This window comes from Chlamydotis macqueenii, chromosome 18, assembly GCF_036417535.1.
Source record: "Chlamydotis macqueenii isolate bChlMac1 chromosome 18, bChlMac1.mat, whole genome shotgun sequence".
Lineage (NCBI taxonomy): Eukaryota > Metazoa > Chordata > Aves > Otidiformes > Otididae > Chlamydotis > Chlamydotis macqueenii.
The window spans coordinates 12,926,485-12,946,848 of NC_141573.1; the positions used below are offsets into that span (position 1 = coordinate 12,926,485).

Below are 20,364 nucleotides of genomic sequence, written 5' to 3' on the forward strand. Positions count from 1 at the left end.
GGCCGTGTCCAGCGGCGGAGCGGAGGGTGGTGGCGGGGCCGGGCCGGGCCGGGCCGGGCAGAGCGCAGCCGCCGCGATGGTGATGATGAACGCGGACCTGCGGAGAGAGCGGGCCGCCGCCACCTTCCAGCCCGAGCTGCTCACGCACATCCTGGACGGCGGCGCCGAGCGCACCCGTCGCCGCAAGGAGATCGGTGAGGGAGGCCCCGGCCGCGGGAGACAGCCCGGGGTGGGAGCTCGGGGGGGCGGCGGTGAGGGAAGGGGAGGGGGAGGAGGTTTTAGCAGCGGGAAAACGGGGCTGTGGAGAGAGGACAGGCTGTGGGGAGAGAGGGAGACCCAAGAGGAGGGCGTGGGGGGAGGGAGGAGCGTTTGGGGAGAGGTCAGGGAGAGGGGAAACCTGTGAGGAGAGGGCTCGCAGGGGGAGGGGCTGCCGGGGGGAAGGGGTTTTTGCCTGATGTTGTGCCTCATGTTACGTGTTACGCTCCTGATCCCCTCTTCTCCCCGTCCCCAGAAAAGGTTTCGGTGGCCCTGGCAGAGAGATGTCCCTTTCCCTCTCCCTGGCGCCTTCCTCCGGAGAGCGAGAGGCAGCTTCCCGCGGGCTTTCCTCTGGGGCCCTCTCCCCTTCCCCTCCCGGTACGCCCCTGCCCAGCAGCACAAACTGGCCCATTTCTGACCCAGTGCCCCCTCCTCTTCCTCCTCCCGGCCCCGCCGGGTGGGACTGTCAGAGGCCGGTGTTGTGTAACCTGTGTGCCAAAGGGGACGCGAGGCCCGTGGCCTTTGGGTGCCTTGGTTTCCAGTAGGCGTAGTGGGAGCGATGGCTGCGTCCCCCTGCGAGGAGCGGCGCGGGGATCAAAGTTCGTGCGGCAGTCTGGTCTGGCGGTGACCGTGGCAGCTTGAGGCTTTGAGCCTGTTTCTGAGGGGCCTGCAGGTCTGATGTGGGTGAATTTACCTCATGCCAACCCCAGAGCGCTCCTGACTTCGCGCGTGGTTGATGTGCGGAATGGAGAGCACCCTGGTGCTGGAGTCCCTCTCCAGCGTTTTGACTTCTTTCTGATTTTGTTAACTTTCAATTTTATTATTAATTTTCTGATATCTGTGCCTTGAGGTACAGCAAGTGAAATGCTGAATCGTTTCTCACCCACTGCCTACTGACGTTTGTGGAAACTGAGTTTGTTTTCCTCTTCTGTTCTGTCCCTAGAGGCCTTAGTTCTTAATGACCCCGACTTCCAGCACGAGGACTTGAACTTTCTGTCCCGTAGCCAGCGCTATGAGCAGGCCATCAGAAAGAGCTCTCTGATGGTGATGAAGTTAAGAGAATATGGAATTGCAGATCCGGAAGAGATCTACTGGTTTAAAAGGTACCTGGCTGTAGAGTTTGCTGCTTGCCTGTGCTTTGATCATCGCCAGGGACGTTAGAGCTGTGCTTTTTTCCTGTATTTGTTGTCCAAAGGAAGCTAAAGGCCTGCATGAAAGCCCACTGAAATACTGGCTTCTGTGAATTCGAGATTAAACCCCTTTTTCCTAGATATTATATGTTCTTAGATTTTTTTACTAGAAATGCACCATTAACAATTACACACTTTTTATTACATATGGTGTAAAAACTAAAAAGTGGGACTTGTAGTCTGTTGTTTTGGTTTGTTTTTTTTTTCCCCCAAAAGAATAAAAAAGTACTGAAATATTTTTAATCTGAATAGGTCTGATGAGGTTGCAGCTTCTAATGAAATTTCTTAAAGCTGATTACTTCACTTTGCACTTAGACCTAATAAAGTTGCGTTACAGGCATACTTGAAAATGTTCCAAGGTAGCTTATAAGTTCTTGTTTATAACTATCTGTCCCGTCTCCCTCCCAAGCTCCTGCTGCCATGGTGGTTCCCTTTGACCTAGAGGCTTTTTGTTGTATCTGACTTTTTGTTTATCTGGTAGTATTACCCTTGGGTTAAGTTAGTAAAAATAAAACTGTCTTTATATCTGAGTTTCATTCCTTGCAGCTTGCAGGGACCTTAGTTCCTGATCATGGCATATTTCTCTTCCTAGTTCTATTAAATTCATTCTGATAAAATCAAACAAAAACTGCTTAACAGAGAGGTTGCACAGCTCTGGAAATCTGGATGTAATACCATGAATGTATCCTCTGGCACACTAAATGAACGTGGCACGTTAACTAATGTACTGGTAGAATCACAAGCCCTCTCTGACTGGATTTGTAGAAAAGCTGTCGTTGGCCTTAGGGCGCGAACATTGGGACTAGTTAGTTGAAATCATCTTGTCTGCTGTAGGTTTAATTTCCACGAAATTGATCTACGCTGACCTGTGCCGTGAAAGTAATGTAAATGTTCTTTTGAAAATTGGCATTGGTGGGCAATGATAACAAGGAGAAAGTTCAGTGACTGTATCAGATTTTTTCAAGTACTGCATGGCAAAGGTTAATAATTAATTTTTCCTACACAAGAGTCATTGGAGGTCATAGGGAAGTTTCTTCTTTTTATGGAGAAAATTCAGATAAGCCTGCCCAGTACACCAGCTGGCAAATTACCATTAAGTTTGCAATGTAAATGCTGTCTCTTGGTAGCATTGCTGACAGTATTTTATGAAAACAGGACTCTTCCAAAGTAGTAAAATGTCAGATTCTTGTTTTGTCTTTCCATAAACTTATTTGGGAGGTCAGCAATTCTTAAATTTAAATGGATGAAAGCTTAGTATTTCATACAGGTACCACATAATACATCCATATCTTATGGGATATGAGTAGTCAGGTGTGACTAGTGAAAATTCATGATCCAAAATCAACTGAAAAAATTGGGAAGGCTTACTTTTTTTTTCAGAGTCAATTCTAATTGCAGACATTCAGGATTTCAAAAGATAATTGCAATTACTGTGGACAGACTGTATTTTCCAGTGTCTTCTCTAATAACATGTAGAAGAATGAAGAGCAGTATATATACTTCTTACCTACAAGTGAACTTTTTGCTCTGAGAACTGTATATTCTTAATATTGTTCATTTGAATTCTTTACTATAATGTTTGCAAGGGAGGATATTGGTTTACTGTTTCTTAATAAATGGAAGAAATCAAAAGATGTTTTTTTCATCATTTGATTCCATTTGCATTTTAACATGTGTCCCCACTTTCTCACTTGCTGAGTGTCAAACATTTTTTTTTTTTTTAACTTAATGAACTCCACCCAACTTGCAAAATTCAGTTTATTTCTCTCACATACCCAAACATGCTGACTGGTGCTAACTAGAAGGGACTTCACCTGTGTAAAAGCTGACCTGGAAGAACTGTGTTTGACTTTATTCATTTTTCCAAACTGGAAAATTGAATTGCTGTGGTGTTGTGGCATGCCTTGAATGAAGTTTTTGACATAGATTGACGTCAGGATTCAGATGTCAAGTTGTATTTATGGTGACTGACCATCAGATTTTTACATATGGAGGCTTAAGATATTTTGCCAATAATCCCTCACGCCTTGTGATTATCCCCAGGGACAGATTTATTTACATATGCAATTTTTGAGTATTTTGAGCTAGTTGTTTTCCTGTAGCTTTTGTGTACTACCAGAACTTCACTAGGTAGCTTTGTATCCTGACTGACCAACTTTATAGCTCGATTTATGACTAGGTGAGGAGAAATGCTTCTTCCTTCAGCTGCCCTTCAACACTGTGGCATGTCGAACTGAATGCTCCTCCTTCCTGTTTGCACGAGAGCTTTGTTGGCCTCCAAAACAACAGAGGATCTATTAAATATATTTAGAAGTCATTTTAATTGCTTCTCATCAGGTCAGTTCTTCCTGTGTCTTAGCATGTGTCAGCACTGCCGTTGCTGCTGTGAGTACAGCTAATGAAGGCCGGCAGCCCTCAAGTGCCAATATTTAAGATTTCTTTCACAGTCTAACTGCAGCAAAATGTACATCAGCATGAAAAACAGCGAATTGTTCTGATTGTAGTAGCAGCTCTTTGAAGAGGGCGATCTGATTGGTTTTAATTCACCTCCAAGTTTAAATAACCTTAATTGAGGAAAATGGGGTTAAATGAAAAAATAAAAAAATAGCTGGGAGACACTGGAACACAGAAGAAGAGAAGATCTGAGAGTTGCAAGTCAACAGGTGATCCCAGTGTTCATAAGCATTGCGTGAATGTGCATTTTCCCTGAGAGAATTTGCCCTTCTTTCTCATTTGGACACTGAAGTTAGGACCTGGAGTAGCTTTTGGTGAATCAAACCAGAAAAACTGTAGTAGGGTCCCTACTAGCCACTGCTAAATTCGTTTGGAGCGGATGGGTCTGACTTGGGTTTTTTGAGACAGCTGGAAGCGGAGTTTATTATCACAGCATTTGCTAAGTCTGAAGGTCGGTAAGCACAGGTCAGACAGGAGAACCCTGCTTCTCCTCCCCTGAGGCGGCTGTTGGTGCTCTTCCTTGAGAGTTACCTCAAGAACCGCAAAAAGCTAGAGAAGTTTGCTTGTGGATTTTGCTTTAAAGGAGATGACCCTATTCTGTGACCCAGTTCTGCAGCCTGAGAATGTCTTTGCAATTGTTTGTTTAGCTTTGGAGTCTCTGAAGACACAGCCTTTGCCTCCGTTGTACGCTGTCCACTGACAGATACGCTATCAAACTCATCTGTCCAATACAAGTGCCCTTTGCTACGTGGGTGGCGTTGGTTGCTGTGAAATCTGGAAAGATCTGTGTTGCCACTGTAGCATGTTGCTACAGAGCCTTCTCCCCGGAGGGGATTTGGAGCTGCAGCCCTCCTCTGGACTCAGTGACTGTCGTAGCAAGTCTGACTTCAGGGCAGCGAGACTGGTCATTGATCAGTTTGCTGGTGCTGGATGCAGCTGGCCACGTTCAGTCTTGATGTGGCCAAGTGCTGGAACAGTTACACCATGCAGCCTTTGGTGATCAAGCTGTATAGGCACAGGGAAATGGAACATGGGAATGTAGAAATTGGGAGGGGAAGGAATAAGAGTTCAGAGAAAGAAAAAGAAGGAAAGAAAATATGTTCTTCCTCCCTTCACAGCTAGTACCCCTTCTGTTTGCCCTGTGTCTGAGGAAAACAGGATTCTCATTGTCACTCAAGTTGTTGAAAGGCACATTAAGAAAATCCTGATCATTCAGTGGGGAGTATGCAGAGATGAAAAGTTCTTGCTGTAAATTAGCTAGCTTTCAGCTTTGTTAATGCGAGAAGCTGTTAACCTGCTGTGTGTTTGGTCAGTGAAGTAGTGTGACCTTCTGACACAGGGATGTTACAGTATCCGCTTGCAAAATGTCATTCTTTCTCCTATCAGAGAAGGTGCTAGTGAAGCATGAAATATCTGGCACTTGGGATTAAACCTACTGATAGGCAGTGAAAGTTGCTGGTGTGAGCTTTAAGAAAACTTTTTTTCTGGAGCATTACCTTCACGGAAGTAGTGTCTGACCTGATTTTTCTGACAGCAAAGCATGTGCTGCACCTTTTTCACAAGTTCTTTCAATGGCTGCTGAAAATATGTGAAGAACTGCTTGAGCTCTTCCCAAGCTGCCCTGAAAGCGTGTTTCGAAGTCAGCGCTCATTTTCTCCCTGTAGGTTTGTCATTTTTGGGCCCAAGGAGTAGATGTACAGTAGTTGTGCCTTAGGCAGTGAGGAAGTGAAGGCTGCTGCTCTTGCTATAGGGGTCCTGGCCTAAAAGAGTAACTCATGTAGGATATCACAAGAATGCTGAAAAATATTCTGTGTCACTGTCCTTGTAGCGTTTTTAAGCCCTTGGTCACCCTGATAACTTCAACCTTGTAAACAAGTGCTGCTGTAGGCTGTAGACTATTTTCTGCTGAGAGAACTGTCTGCCTTGATTCCAAGAGCTCTGTAAGCCATACCTGGGCTCGCACCAGCTCAGAGCACAGTTAATACGTTAACCACCAGCATTAGGTGACTTGATGACAGTAGTTTTGGCTCATTCAGTCTTGTCCATTTAAAAACTGTTCAATTTAAAATCAGCATCTTCAGCACGCAGTTCAGTGGTGCTGAAGAAGCTTTGTCCTGCTTTCCCTCACCCTAAGGCTGAGTTTCACGGTTTCTATAGGGATCTGGTTTTGAATTATCAATTATTTACTCTCTGCTCCCAAGCAGTGCAGATCTGTGTTGGCAGCAGACCCTTACATGTGCTCCCTGGGCAGGTGCTAACACCTCAGGGTGGAAGGATAGATTCCCTCTGTGGGTATCTTGGGTACATGCTAAAGGTCTTGGATGGAGGTATTCATGCAGAGTGCTCATTTTTTCCTCCTCCATCTTAGAATTAGAATAAGCATTCTTGTACAGTAGATGGAAGGTGAAAACGCTGCTCAGACTGCAGGATGTTGAAGGGAAGATGCTGTCATTTACTACATAGCTTTTACACAGTGAAACTTTCTAGCATGTTTGTGTTATGGAACTTGTTTTAATTGGGAGTGTAATTTGCCTGCCGTCATGACTACTAAATTAGTAGAGCCAAAATAATAGTTATTTCCCATGAAATAACTCCTGTTTTGATGAAGCACACCTAAAATGCCTGATTTTCCTTCCATTTCCTCCAGCGCTAGCCTGTAACAGTCATTTTAATTGAAGGTGAGTTTCTGATCTCACAACTGATATAAACAGCTACAGGTAATACAGAGCTCTTCTGAAAAGCACTGGTCACCTGAGAAGCCTTTTCCTTTTCAGTACAAAGTGCTTCTGGCTAATAATGGCCTAGTCCTGGCCTACCAGCAGCAGTGGGTTTATTCCCACTAAACCTGAGAGATGGAGGAGAACACAATTTGGTTTTCACATCCTCAATTTTAAGTTCCCCATGAGTCTTTGTAAAAAATATTTTTTTCCACATAGCGACAGCAGGATTCGTGGGTTGAAGCAAATGCCTGGAAGAAACATTTATTTCCCTATTAGCATTGCTTCTGATGCCTCCGTATTTGGAGGTTGCTTGTGGGACCAAAAAAAAGGTTGAAATAGGCAAAGAGATTATTTATCTTATGCTACAGTTGGAGAAAAGCCTTTTGGGATCACAGTAACAGTAAGACTGAGATCCAGATCCCTCTATTTCTTTCCTGTAGAACATGCTTGGGCAATTTTCCTGAACCTTTCGGTCTCCACTTCAGCATGTTTCAAAAAACCTTAGAGACCCAAACGACTGATGCTCAGAAGGAGAAATGGCTGCCTCTGGTCCGTGGAGTCAAGATAATTGGCACCTACGCCCAAACCGAAATGGGACATGGTTAGTTCCCTTCAGGGATCGATGGGTAACCTCTTTTCTGTAACTCCAGTTTGTAAATTGATGATACTGCTTTAGGTGAATCTAAAAGGGAAAAGGTAAAATAGTTTGCTTAACCGTTGATGTTTCCTGCCTTGTAGCCAGAAAGCTGCTTCGTTTCACATCCTAACAATCACAGAGTTAGTTTTGGTCTTTTCCAGAATGCACCTCTTAGCTGATCACTGACTGAAAGTTGTTTACCTGTGTTTTAAGCTGAGGAGGTTATTCTGAGCCCTGGGAGCCTTTGAACCGGTTGGAACGTGTCAGTCGACAGAACCGTGGTTTTCATTTTTGCCTGAATTTGGGGCATGTGTACCTCGGAGTTCTTATTCTTGGTGCATGCCTGGCCTGCACGAACAGGTCAGAAGTAAACCTTTCAATGCAATGTAGCACAGTGAGATTATGCATTTTCGGTTTTGAAAGTAAGGTATGCTTTGCCCCAAGCACTTTTCTTCCAGATGCTACTCCATTGCAGCTGTACAACTTCGTGGAAAGATCTTGGGTTCAAAGAAGAAAAACATCATCTTCCTACTGTTGTTGAAAATGACTTTCACTTCTTCAAATGGAAGAACATTTGATGGATCAGAAAGCAGTCTTTTAGCCCAGAGCCTGGAACAGTAGCTGTTAAATACCAGCGAGAATAGATTAACAAACCAAAGGCTCCAATGCTTGTGTTGGCATCTAAACTTGGAAGACGTGCTATGTACAAGTCTGGACAGTTGCAGAAGTTAGATGGTAGAGCTGATTTCCTGGCTGTTCAGTTACAGCTGCTCATGGTAGCTGAAATGTTTGTAGAAGATGCAACGGAGGAAATCCTGTCGTCTGTTCTGCTTGGGAGAGATGGAATGAGCAAACCTCGCTCAATGCTGGAGGCTGAGACAACTGGACAGCCACAATAAATGCCTGCTAACCTTGTTTGCTTTTTCACACCAGCTCCTTTAAATCAGACACACATCCACACCAAAGTGATTTGTTTTACTTGCTGTTTCACATTGGATCATTGCACTTTCTTGCTTGGTGATGGTCTGGTTGGCTTGTCGTTCTCATAGTTTTTTTGGTGGTAAAATGAGTATTTTGACACTTAAGAGAAATAATATAGTGATGGTATGGTAAAGTAAATATACTTTCCATGCTCAATAATTAAAATACAACCATTTGGCATTCCTGCTGTGAGTGCTGAGTATCCAGCTACTTCATCAGTAAAGCTTCTGCAGTAATTGTCACTGAGCTCTGCCTAACTTAATCCTGGTGTTCAGAAAATGGCGATGGAGAAACAGACCTCTGATTATTGAACTGGATCTAGCCTGGATGGGTAGTGACTCAGTTTTGTCTTTGTGAGTACCTGTGTGGTAGCCTGTGTTGATTTTAACCTATTCCATAGTGAGTAAGTCTCTCGAAAAAATAAAGAAGAAGCACAAATAGCACTGAGTGAAAAGGAAGCAAAATGAGTAATGAAAGTACTGTGCTATTTCTGCCTGGTTTATAGCTATTGCTAGTAGAACGGATTTTCTTTCAGTCTCTGACTGCCAGCCGTGGACTGCCAGCCGTGCACTGTCCCACTAGTGCTGAACTCAGCCTCCCTGTTGACCTTCGTCACTGTTCAGTCGAAAGCCGCGAAAACATTGCTGCTGGGTTGATTAGATGGTTGAATTTATTTGTAGGTCCTTGAGGATATCAAAGGAAGGAGCTGCAGTTCTTAGGAAGCTCCAGGAGTAGAGCTAGTTCATATTAATGTGCGTTGAGGGGTAGCACAGGAATGCATTCTTCCCCCTTCGAGAAGAGTGCCAGCTGAGTTTGAGCCAAGCTCAGATCAGTGCTGTTTCCGTAATGCCTGTCTCATTTAAATATATAGATACATAGTCCTGTTAAAGACTAGTTACGTTATTTCATGCATAAATGTGCCAGATGGACAGCGTTTGTACAGGAGGTACTGATCCTCAGTCTGTATCCCTACTATTTAATACTCAAAGCTGTCGATATTTCAAGATTTAACAAGCATTTAATTTTTTCTATCGGAAAACTTAATAGACCACTTAACTACCTAAAAGTAGTGTTTGACAGTACCTGAAGGAAGAGTAGTTCTAATGAAACATGTTTAATTGAAGAGACTTTGTGCTGGTGATTTACGGGTTGAAAAGTGGTGACTTTCTTGCCAAGTTGTTTATATTCACAACTCTGACTTACAATGCAGAGCACTGTCCTTTTAAGAAAGCTTTTAGAAATAGCAGAGGTTGAAGGGAGTTGAGTATGTAATATACTCTAGTTGTGTCTCATCTTTAATTAAAAAAAAAAAAAGTGAAATAGATTGTACAGACAGTTAGGACTTTGCTTTTTTAGAAAAAAAAAGAAAATTCAGTGAAAACCTAGCTCATTCTGCTGGGTAAACTGGGACTTCTACCAGGTTCTACTCTCAGACCATGGGCGGAAAAAAAAAGTGGACTTCATACCTTCAGGTGAAGGCTCGCTTCAGCCAGCCAGATCACATCTTCAACAAACTGACATTCTGACTCAGCTCGCTTAGCTTAGGTGTGCTCTGGTTTCCAAACCACAGTGAAGGTCTGGTCTTTCTTTTTGTTTGGATTAATAGTTTTTTATCAGTTATGGTGCATCAAAAATACAGGAATGTTGCAAATGCATTTTATGTGTGGTTAGAAAAAAAATGCATTGCAGCATGTTTATTTCAGAATAAGTGTAATTTTTTTATATTCAGGCCTGAGAAAAGGACAGTGCTCTGGCTTTCTAAAATACATTTGCTGAATTCTGATTTACACATGAATTTTTTGTTTGTTTTTTTTTTCTTTTTGTCTCCTCCTGAATCTCCACCACCAATCCTCATGCTTGCTTCCCTCCCATAACATTGCCTTCACACTCCCATCCCATGACACTTCTTCACAGCTTTGTTCATCGTGGACGGCCTGAGCCTCTGGACCTTCATCTGGGCATGTTCCTCCCCACCCTTCTCACCCAGGCAACCCCAGAGCAGCAGGATCGCTTCTTCATGCCTGCCTGGAACCTGGAGATCATTGGCACTTATGCTCAGACTGAAATGGGCCATGGTACAGTACATTCACTAAATGCTATTTCTAAGAATGGTTTGTGTACAAAGGATTCCCCAGCCTGGGAAAAATGGTGTGTGTTTACCCCACGGTCTACGCGTGCAGCTGTGGCTATAGGGAAAAGTGGACGGCCTCTGAAATTTTTAGTAGATCATAACGCCACATGCTGCTTGCCCTTTTTTTTCTCGGGAGCATCTGATGTCTGTAGTTCTGTGTGTGAGCATCCTGAGTGCTCCTCTTGTGCCGTTCAGACCAGTACAGATGACTGCATATGGCTGTGGTGATGTCAGCCTGATGTCATCTGTTCATTTCTACACTTACCATTCTTTCCAGTGTGATTTCTGCTTTGCTGTGCTTAATGTTCAATGTGAAGACAAAAGGACAGAGTTTTAAGGTGCTGAAAAAAATGCCAAAAAAAAGTAAGAGTTGCTTGTCACCTTGGGACTGACCTTGGATCAGAGAACATGTGGATGACTTGGTTCCAATGCTCGTGTTTTGTGGGGAGCTTTATTCCCTCAGTTCTGTAGTTCGCTCCCATGTGTTCTTTTTAATTGGACCATGAAATGTGGTTTTAAATTATCTGCCTCAAGTAGACTTTGTTCTTTATTGCTATTCCTTTGCTTTCAAGCTTTGAAATGGACTTTGATAACTCCAGCAGTATTGTGATTGCAGCACTTTTAATCCAGTTTCAAAGGGAAGATATTATGCCTTGGAAACTTTTAATTTTGACATCTGAGAGTCGCAGATGAGAATTGTTTTCTAAAAATGAACAGGATTCACCTTTGTGCTGAAGTGAAATGTAGAGACTATATGAAGCATAAAGTAACTGCAAGTCTGGCGAGAATCTCTTGCAACTAGTGAGGTTTGAAGATCCTTTACCAGCAAAGTAAGTCTGTTCAGCTGCCTGTGGAAGTCTGCTATTAAGCTCCATGCTTTGGAAATGTGGATGCGTCAAGGTGATGTCCTTTTTCATGTTGAAGCTCTTGTGTAGAGTCACTGGTTCTGTCTTGCTCTGTCAGTTCAGACTATCAGAAGTGTTTGCAGCTTGTCTAGTTTAAGCAAGTAGGGCAAGTGATTTTTTTTTTTTTTTTTTTTTTTTTCAACAAATGCAGGGACAAAGCTGCTGCTGAGACAGGTGTGTGTGAAATAGAGCTGGGGGCAGAAGAGAAAGAATGTGCCTGGAAGTGTTACTGTCATCTTTGTGCAGTCTCTTCATCCACCTGCATCGGTACCCTAGCGCACACATGCCATTACTTGCTGTCTTGGCTATGGACGATCTTGTTTGGGAGAGACTGCTCCATCAGATGAGGAGAATGTAGGCCTGATGAGGGAATGAAGAGATGATGGGCACTAATTATTTCATCTTATGACTGAAAAGTATATGGTTTTTATTTTGCAATTTAATCAGATTGTGGTTTTAGAGAAATCCAGGTGAGCGTGGTTTTCGTGGACGTTTTTAACTGAGAAAGGCCTTCTGGTGTGCAAAAAGGTGTCAGATTGGAGGTGCTTGGAAAACTAGTCTTAGACCACTGGGAAAAAAACCCAACTTGTTTTCTGCGAATTGGCTTCAGGTCCCAGGATATGGTCTGACTCTCACTTGTTCTTCCTTAATTGGTTGATGTTGAGTCCTTCATATAGCCTAAAAGCAAAGTTAAAATCTGTACATTACTACTGGAGTTCAACTTTCCATTGTCCAATTCTGTCCTTGTCTTTATTTTGTGACTGACTTTCTGCCAAAACCATATGTTTGCTTATTTTCAGGAACTCATCTCCGGGGTCTAGAAACCACAGCTACTTACGACCCTGCTACGCAGGAATTCATCCTCAACAGCCCCACTGTGACCTCAATTAAGTGGTGGCCAGGTGGACGTAAGTGCACCACTGCGTGTCTGAATCTGGAAAATGTAGGGAAAAACTTAGGGAGGTGATGTCGTGTGTGTTCTGTCTACAGAATGATGATTGAAAGCTGAGCCAAAGAGTTGGCTGAAAGGCAGTCACTCTTGCACAACTAACAGGCTCATCAGAGCCCGCGAAAACTTTGGATTATCTGTGTGCTCTGAGTTGTTTCTCAGAATCAGTCACGCTGTATGGATTTGGTGTAATTTTTGATCAATTGTATCAAAATGTTTATACTTCCTTCATCTCCGCTGGCAGGTTTGTGAAGGACCTGGTGGTGTATAGTCAAGAGAACCATATTGTGCAGCTTCCATTGACCTGAGCAACTTTGCTTATCTAGCTGTAGAATTCAGATGATAACCAGTGTTGCAAATCTGGTTTTCTGGTGCATGATGTGGTTAAAGTAATCTCAGGTCTGTTCTAAGGAAAGTGACTCTGTGTCTGTAAGTATGTTGACTGTTTTTTTTCCGTTCTGGCTCCCACTCCTTTTGCAGTTGGGAAGACATCGAACCACGCCATTGTTCTGGCGCAGCTCTACACGCAGGGCCAGTGCAAAGGGCTGCATGCCTTCATTGTTCCCATACGGCAGCTGGGCACCCATGAACCTTTGCCAGGTAAAGATGTGAAGGGTGTAGCAGTCATGGAATACATTACATTGGTTTCTCTCCAGCTCTGTATAGCTGCATGTGTCTTATTAATGTACGTGGCTTATTTCACCGTGAGTAGATGGTAGGTCACAGGGTGTGAAGGAGTCTTTCTAATGGCTGAACTACTGCTAAATCATCTTTCATGTCACGCTCTCAGTGTGAAGGTAGTTTGGGATTTTATTCTGTCCCAGTGTTTCCCAGCAATGCATTCTGTGAGGCAGCACATCCTCCTTCTGAAAGAATCATCATTCTCTAGCTGGAAGTGAGCTGGATGATATCTAGAGTTCCCCAGTGACTGGATAGCAGGACTGCATGTAAGTTTTGAAGATCCCCATGTTTTGATGTCTGCTTTTCCATCAAACAGATTAAGGTCCTCATTAGCTGTTACTCCTAGCAATGCCAGGACTCGCTGGAAAACTAAACAGTCTCTTGGGGGAGGCTTGAACCTCTCATGTGGTGTTTAGTTCCCATTTCTGAATGCAAATGGCTTTCTCTGTGGCAGGTATTACAGTGGGTGACATTGGGCCCAAATTTGGTTATGATGAAATGGATAATGGCTACCTGAAAATGGACAACTTCAGAATTCCTCGGGAAAACATGCTGATGAAATACGCTCAGGTAAAGCAGTGAATGTCAGCATGTGCTGTTAGAAATGGACACTTCAGATGCTCGTGTGTGGTTGAGTAGTGTACCAGCAAGATTGTAGGTTGCTTTTAAGTTCTACTTCATGAGTTAAGAGCTTGAGATGTGAACATGTAAAAGGGAGGAAACTTTAAAAATCAACACACTGTATTTTTGATTTTTTTTTTTTTTTTGGTAGGTTGAACCAGATGGCACCTATGTGAAACCACTTAGTGACAAGCTAACCTACGGGACCATGGTGTTCATCCGGTCTCTCATTGTAGGCGATTCAGCTCGCTCCCTGTCCCGGGCTTGTACTATTGCCATCCGCTATAGCGCAGTGAGACACCAGTCTGAGCTAAAGCCAGGGTAAGTGCAGTGAAATAAAAGAGCAGGCTGAGTGCTGAGGGAAAATTCACAAATACTAGAGGGAAGAGGGATTGGCGGTGTTTGCTTTGGTACTTGATAGTTTCAGAACACTGTTTCGTCCTAGGAAGAGAGTGATCTTTCATTCCTGACTGCCAAAATGCCTTCCCTTTGCCTGAGGCTTTTGCTGTACGGTCTTAGACAGTCTGACTTGGTAGGGATGCAGCTCATACTGAACAAGTGGAGAAGCTACTGAGAGTTTAATAGGACTTCACAGCAGTTTGCTAGCCGCTGGCGCACTAACTCCTCTATGTTTCACTCTAGGGAACCAGAACCCCAGATCTTGGATTATCAGACCCAACAATACAAACTCTTTCCTCTCCTGGCAACAGCGTATGCGTTCCATTTTGTGGGAGCCTACATAAAAGACACCTATCATCGTATTAGTGGAGACATCAATGAAGGGGATCTGAGCGAGCTGCCGGAGGTACTGTGTCCTCTGGAAATCACAGGGGTGTTTGCTGATTTTATGTGAAGTTTCTTATAGCGTGGAAGAAAAGGCATCAAGCCTTTTTGGCTTTCACTCATGAGACGTCTTGTGCTTCTTTAGATTCAGAGATTGCCAAGCCCAGTATGTGCCGGTGACTTTTACTTCTTTATTTGCGCTATTCATTTAGCAGCCCTTTATGAAAAATAGGGAGTCATACACGGTGGGAAAGCTACTGTGAATATATATATTTTTTTTTTTAAAAGGTGTCTTTCCAGGAATGATGGAGTGTCTCTTGGAAGTGGAGTCAAGACTGGTCTTATGCTTGGGCTGTAGCTTCCAGATTGTTCTTCCAAGTGACTAGGGTAGAACTGGTGTGTTGGTCGAAGGTATCAGTACTATACTGGGGGGTTAGGGTTGTAAAATGTTAGTTTTCAGTTAGGGATTCTGTCTGAGAAGCTAATGTGACAATAGGCAATTGAAAACAGTCTTGTACATACAATGCGTATTGGGAGAAAGGACGGGGTACTCAAAAGAAGTCTTTATGTGTACAGAGGCTTTCATATAAATAGTTTGACTCAGGAAAGAGTTCTTACAAGAAAAACAAGACCCTGTGGGACAGTAGAAGGATGGTGTTGACTCTACTTTTTTTCTGGGAGCTGCAGTACTTAGCATGTATGTGTGCAAGTTAAGAATGGAAAATAAAAGATCTAAACTGACTTTGCTTTTGTCCATCAGCTCCACGCACTGACAGCAGGGCTGAAGGCGTTCACTTCCTGGACTGCCAATGCCGGCATTGAGGAATGTCGGATGGCGTGTGGTGGGCATGGCTACTCTCGCTGCAGTGGCATTCCTGACATCTATGTCACGTTCACCCCCTCCTGCACCTATGAGGGAGAAAACACAGTCATGATGCTGCAGACAGCTAGGTATGGTAGCTTCTGGCCAGAGACGTTCTTGCCTTGGCATTCCAACCTTTGTGGCTGAAGTGATGAGCAGAAGGGTATCCTGTATTACTGTGGAACTGGGCTCTCATGTTTCTGTCCCTGGCCTTATTTTTGGCAGAAAAGTATGTGCCTACCACTGTTCTTTCCTGCTCTGACCCTAGGTAGGGTGACTTCTTTCCATTCAAACAGCTCATGAGTAACAGTTGCTATTTGTTGTCTCTCTTTTCAGGTTCCTTGTCAAAAGCTACACCCAAGTTAGTTCTGGGCAGCAGGTTACTGGCATGGTGTCTTACCTTAACGACCTCTCCCAGCAACGCATTCAGCCACAGCATGTGGCCGCTAAGTCTGTGACTGTGCGCATCAACGATCCAGCCAGCTTGGTAGAGGCCTACAAAGCACGTGCCGCCCGGTGAGCTCACGCTTATAGACTGAGCCAAGCACCGCTGAAATTGTGTGTGTTGGGAGGAGGTAGTGGTGCGCCTGTGAGCGTTAGATTCTCAGGGTGTGGTTTGCAAAGCTTTGCTCCGCGTGTTGCTGTCAGGAACTGGGTCACTTTACTAGGTTGAGGTCAGTGTTACGTGCTTTGAGGTTACGGGAGGCCGCGTACAGCCTGTGCGTAGCCCAGTTACTCTGCTCGCTGTTCCATTTTGAAATAGCTTCTTCTTATTGACATGTAAAGTATATTTAAGCATACGAGTACCAACATTGTTCAAAATGCTCAGAGATGTGTCTGGAGAGAAACAATCCTGATACTGAAGCCTGTTGTGAAGGACGTGTGAGAGTAGAACAGACGCCTACATGTGAGTTGGTATTCAGTACCAGTAGGTGCTGTCAAATGTCGCCTTACCCCTCTGTAGCTGTGTTCTAGCTGCAGCAGTGATTGTAGGTGTTGGAGAGCCACAACTTCTCACTCCAGGCAGTGTATTCAGTCGTGGCACATGATCTCTGAGTTCTTCTGATGTGTTAGACTGAAATTCAAATGAATTCAGTGTACGTGACCTTGTTAATGTGGTGTTATTTATTGTGTAATCTGTTTTTCTTCATTTTATGAAATAGGCTTGTAGAAGCCGCAGCAAAGAATTTGCAAGCTGAACTGAACCACAGAAAGAGCAAGGAGGATGCCTGGAATAGAACTTCTGTTGATCTTGTGCGAGCATCTGAGGTCAGTGATGTGCCTGATGAAGAAATGAGCTATTAGAGCTTCTCGTCTCTCCATGAACCTGATTCACCCTCCTCTCGTTTCCCGCAGGCACACTGTCACTATGTGATAGTGAAGCTTTTCGCAGCAAAGCTGTCTGACATCAGTAACGCGGCTGTCCGTGCTGTCGTGACTGAGCTGTGTCTCCTGTACGCGCTGTATGGGATCAGTAAGAACACAGGGGATTTCTTGCAGGTTGGTGTCTTCCTCCAACACTTTACATCTCTAGCACGAGAATCGTTGTTTGCAAAGGCGCTTTAAATGCAAAGTTGCACAAATACTTAGGTGTGAGGTCTTGGCTGTTGACTTCCAGAAGGCCGCTAGCAGAGCAGGTCTGGTGGAAGGCTTGTCCAGTTTGGCTTGTGATCTGCCAGAAGCAGAGTTGGATGGTGAATGGCGTCTGGCATCTGTCCAGGTTAGCTTAGATGTTTTCCAGTTGGCGACCAGATGTTGGATGTTAAAAAACAAGGAGTTAATAAAGAAGATGCAAGTTAGACATGCTCTGAGAGCTGCATGCGTTTGTAAATCAGTGCACAAAAGGGGAACGCTGTACTCCAAATCTTAACCCATCCTTCAGGGAATGCGTTTCAGTTGTCAGGCATTACTTATCTTCTTTTGGTTTGAGATGTATTTGTGTGGCAGTGTTTTATTTTGTCTTTAGGCAGAAGTGGTATGTTTTGTCTTCCCATTTGCCTCTTTGCTGCTTACCAAAAAGTTCCCTGAAACCAGGAAGAACAACTTATACACATATGCATGTTTTCAGGAAAACTCACTACTGAAGTTAACGTACAGAGAGTGAAGAGCTAGGCAATATAGGGGACTATGCTAGGCGTCTCCTTTCACTTATACCCTATGGCAGATTGCTGATTTGATTACTTAGCATTTAGGAAAAAAACATTAGTGTGCTGTGAACTGCTGGATTTCTGTGTGGGGGAAGGCTGACCTGTGTTAGACCACAGGGGAAGGGAAGGTTCTTGGGATTTTTGTACTCTGATAACATTTTTTTTTTTTTTTCTCCCTAAGGCGGGTATTTTGACTGATGCCCAGATTACTCAAGTGAACCAGCGTGTGAAAGAGCTGTTAGCTGTAATTCGTCCCAACGCAGTAGCGCTGGTAGACTCCTTTGACTTCCATGACATTCATCTTGGATCTGTGCTTGGCCGGTATGATGGCAACGTCTATGAGAACATGTTTGAGTGGGCAAAGAAATCCCCACTGAACAAAACAGAGGTAAAGAACCTTTATTTCTTCATCTTTAGGTCACATGTGTCCAGAGAAATAATTAGGGTTTTTAAATTTTGGTCCAGTGATCTCAGCACGTAATTGATGAGGGGGAGTGGTAACGGACCAGAGCTAGCAACCTACTTCTGCTCCTCTGCTTCCAGCCACTTTCTTCAGTTGCTCTCCTATGTGTACCTCATGCTTCCCTGTGGGATACTGCGGAGTTTCTCACTTGAGGGAGGAAATCCTACCTTTCCTAGAGAAACAATAGAATAATCTCATCAAATTTAAAATAAATTATCGTTTGCTGTTAATTCTGCTTAGTGACAGCAGCTGTGAAAGCCTTACCTGTTTCCTGTTGCCTTCAGGGAGTGTTAGCGACTGGAGAAGAAAATAAATTGCTCTCATGTCGTACTTAAGTGTCCAGTGTTGCCTGTCTGCTCTAAGGCTGTAGCTACAGCTGAGATCTTAAAACAAACTGGGCTGAGAAGAGTCAGTGTCCCTCTTCCATCAGCCAAAACAGAACTCAAAATCCTGTCTTGTCGGCCTTTGCTACCTTTATTGGATTTGGACAGACTATCTCCTACGATGTGCTGCCGGAGACTGTGACTGTAGTTAAATCCTACCAGAACTTGCTCAATTTTTTGTGCTTTTGAAGGCAGTGGGGCTTACGAGCTTCATTACAGTCTCCTTAGGAGAGCTCTGCCAGTCCTCTTTGAATCAAAACGCCAAAGAATTGCATGTATAGATATAAGACATTTTGCATTATTTTTTCCTACAGGAAGGTAGTGGGGAAGCTCTTTGTTTTGGCTTATGTTCTCATCCTTTGTGTCCTACAGACACTCAAATACGAGACTTGGCTGGCTGTTCTTAAATCTCCAGAGTGCCTCTGATTCAAATTTCCTTGGTGTATAAAACACTGAAAGATGTGAAGAGCTAGAACTGTTTTAAAGCTCAGGCCTGACCTTGTGGTAACCACTGTCCTGTCCTCTTACAGGTTCATGAGTCTTTCCACAAACACCTGAAGCCGATGCAAGCCAAGCTGTGAAGCCTGCTGGTTTTTTAAAAAGCACACTTTTCCTGACCTGAAAACTGGGTATTTGTGCCCTTTCGTCAGGCACCTAAATCAAACCTTTCAAATCCTGGTAGCTGTAGGACAGTGGATAATTGTAGCCTTTCTTTCCACCTGTATAAATTGAGGAGGTGTTTGGGGAGAGTGCCTAGGGATTGATGCCTGGTTTTAAAGTGCAATTATCATGGTAAAATTAACCTTTTTAAAAATCTGGGAAAGCTTTACGGATTCATTCAAGGGTTGCTTTTGTGAAGCTGCTAAATAGAGAGAAGTTACTGTCAACTGGAAAAGTAGCAGGATTTTACTACTAAGTAGTTAACAGCCCCCAGGCCATAGCTTCTAATGAGCAGTTATGTCCCCCCTCAAAAAGCATCAGTGTCTTGATTTAAATTTTTTTTTTTTTTTTTAAAGATTAGCACCACCTCTCTCCTTGTTTGGCAAATATTTGTGCTGTCTAAAGCTTCCTGCATAGTTTTGTGTGTATGAATCTGCATGTGGCACTACTTCCCTGATGTAGCTGGAAAGTAAATACTAATCCTTCTCTGGAGCTTTGCTCCATTCATCTTTCCAGAAGACATCTTCATGTTTTCCTTCTCTCAGTGCCCTGCAGAAATTCCTTTTGCCCCTGTGCCATCTCCAGCACTGGCACCTTACATTAGTAGGAAGTCAAAGGAGAATATAGTGATGCTGTTCTGAGGGAAAAACCCCAAGCAGTAGTAATCAGCTCGATGCTGATAATAGATGTTCTGCCCTTCTTCTGTTAGTGTTTCTATAGCACTATCTCAAAGCACTTTACAAATGTTAATTATGGTGATTTGATGTGAAAAACCACATGTAGTGGTAGAAATGGCAAATTTGACCTGGAATGATGAAGCCAGTATTTGAGGGCAGAAATCAGTGGACCGAGGCCCTTGGGTCTTCAGATAGTTCTGGGATGTTCTTCTGGTTTTTAAAGGCATTCTTCAAGAAAACGACAATCCCAAGTGAAGTGTCCATATTTTTTTCTTAGCCATGCATTTCCAAGGAGCTTTCTCTGATTTGCTTAATTTTGTTTTTATCTTGACTTGGGATGTGCACATTGCTGTCTGGATTTAACAGTGAGAGATTTAGCTTTTAACAGAACCTCAGTGAAAACAGTGCAACTACAATTAAGCAAAATCAGTGCTGTTTTTCAACACCAACAACTCTGTCCAGTAACAATAAAACCTCTCTTCACAACAGATAAGAACAACGTTGAGCTTAAAATGGTAAAAAGCTTCAGCATAAACCCAAATACTGCAGTTCTGAGGCAGCGTCTGAGAATCTGGTTCTCTGACAGCTCTAACAGATACTGTTAGTCTCCAATTTCAGATCAGTTTTCGTGGAGGAAGTTTTTCCTGGCACTAACAATGATCAGACATGATGTTTGGCTCCACACGCAGTAGCTGAACAGAATGAAATGTTTAATTTTAAATAAAATAATCAAACTTGCCTTTTGGCTGCCGAGTCTTTCAGGTCGAGTGGAACCACTGCTGTTCAGGATACCGAAGGAGGCAAAGGGCTTTGCCTTCTGCCTATTCAGTAGAGCAGAGTGCTGACCTGGGGAGGGATGGTGGAG

The 20,364-nt window shown here is 43.7% G+C and overlaps 1 protein-coding gene across 3 annotated transcripts; it reads left to right on the forward strand.

Moving 5' to 3' along the window:
- The first annotated feature begins 52 nt into the window (after positions 1 to 52).
- ACOX1 (acyl-CoA oxidase 1) lies at positions 53 to 20,238 on the forward strand. 3 transcript variants are annotated; one of them, XM_086762037.1, is made up of 14 exons: positions 53 to 194; positions 1,199 to 1,358; positions 7,060 to 7,220; positions 12,074 to 12,181; positions 12,703 to 12,822; positions 13,358 to 13,473; positions 13,676 to 13,845; positions 14,167 to 14,329; positions 15,068 to 15,258; positions 15,506 to 15,685; positions 16,333 to 16,438; positions 16,526 to 16,669; positions 17,498 to 17,704; positions 18,693 to 20,238. In XM_086762037.1, exons 1-14 carry the CDS (start codon positions 77 to 79, stop codon positions 18,741 to 18,743), a joined length of 1,995 nt encoding a protein of 664 aa, XP_086618163.1. In that variant the 5' UTR covers positions 53 to 76; the 3' UTR covers positions 18,744 to 20,238. The 3 variants fall into 3 exon arrangements, with proteins under 3 accessions (XP_086618163.1, XP_086618162.1, XP_086618164.1); XM_086762036.1 differs by lacking the exon at positions 7,060 to 7,220 and adding an exon at positions 10,152 to 10,312; XM_086762038.1 differs by lacking the exon at positions 53 to 194 and adding an exon at positions 10,152 to 10,312 and having other exon boundaries at positions 1,227 to 1,358.
- Positions 20,239 to 20,364: the final 126 nt, after the last annotated feature.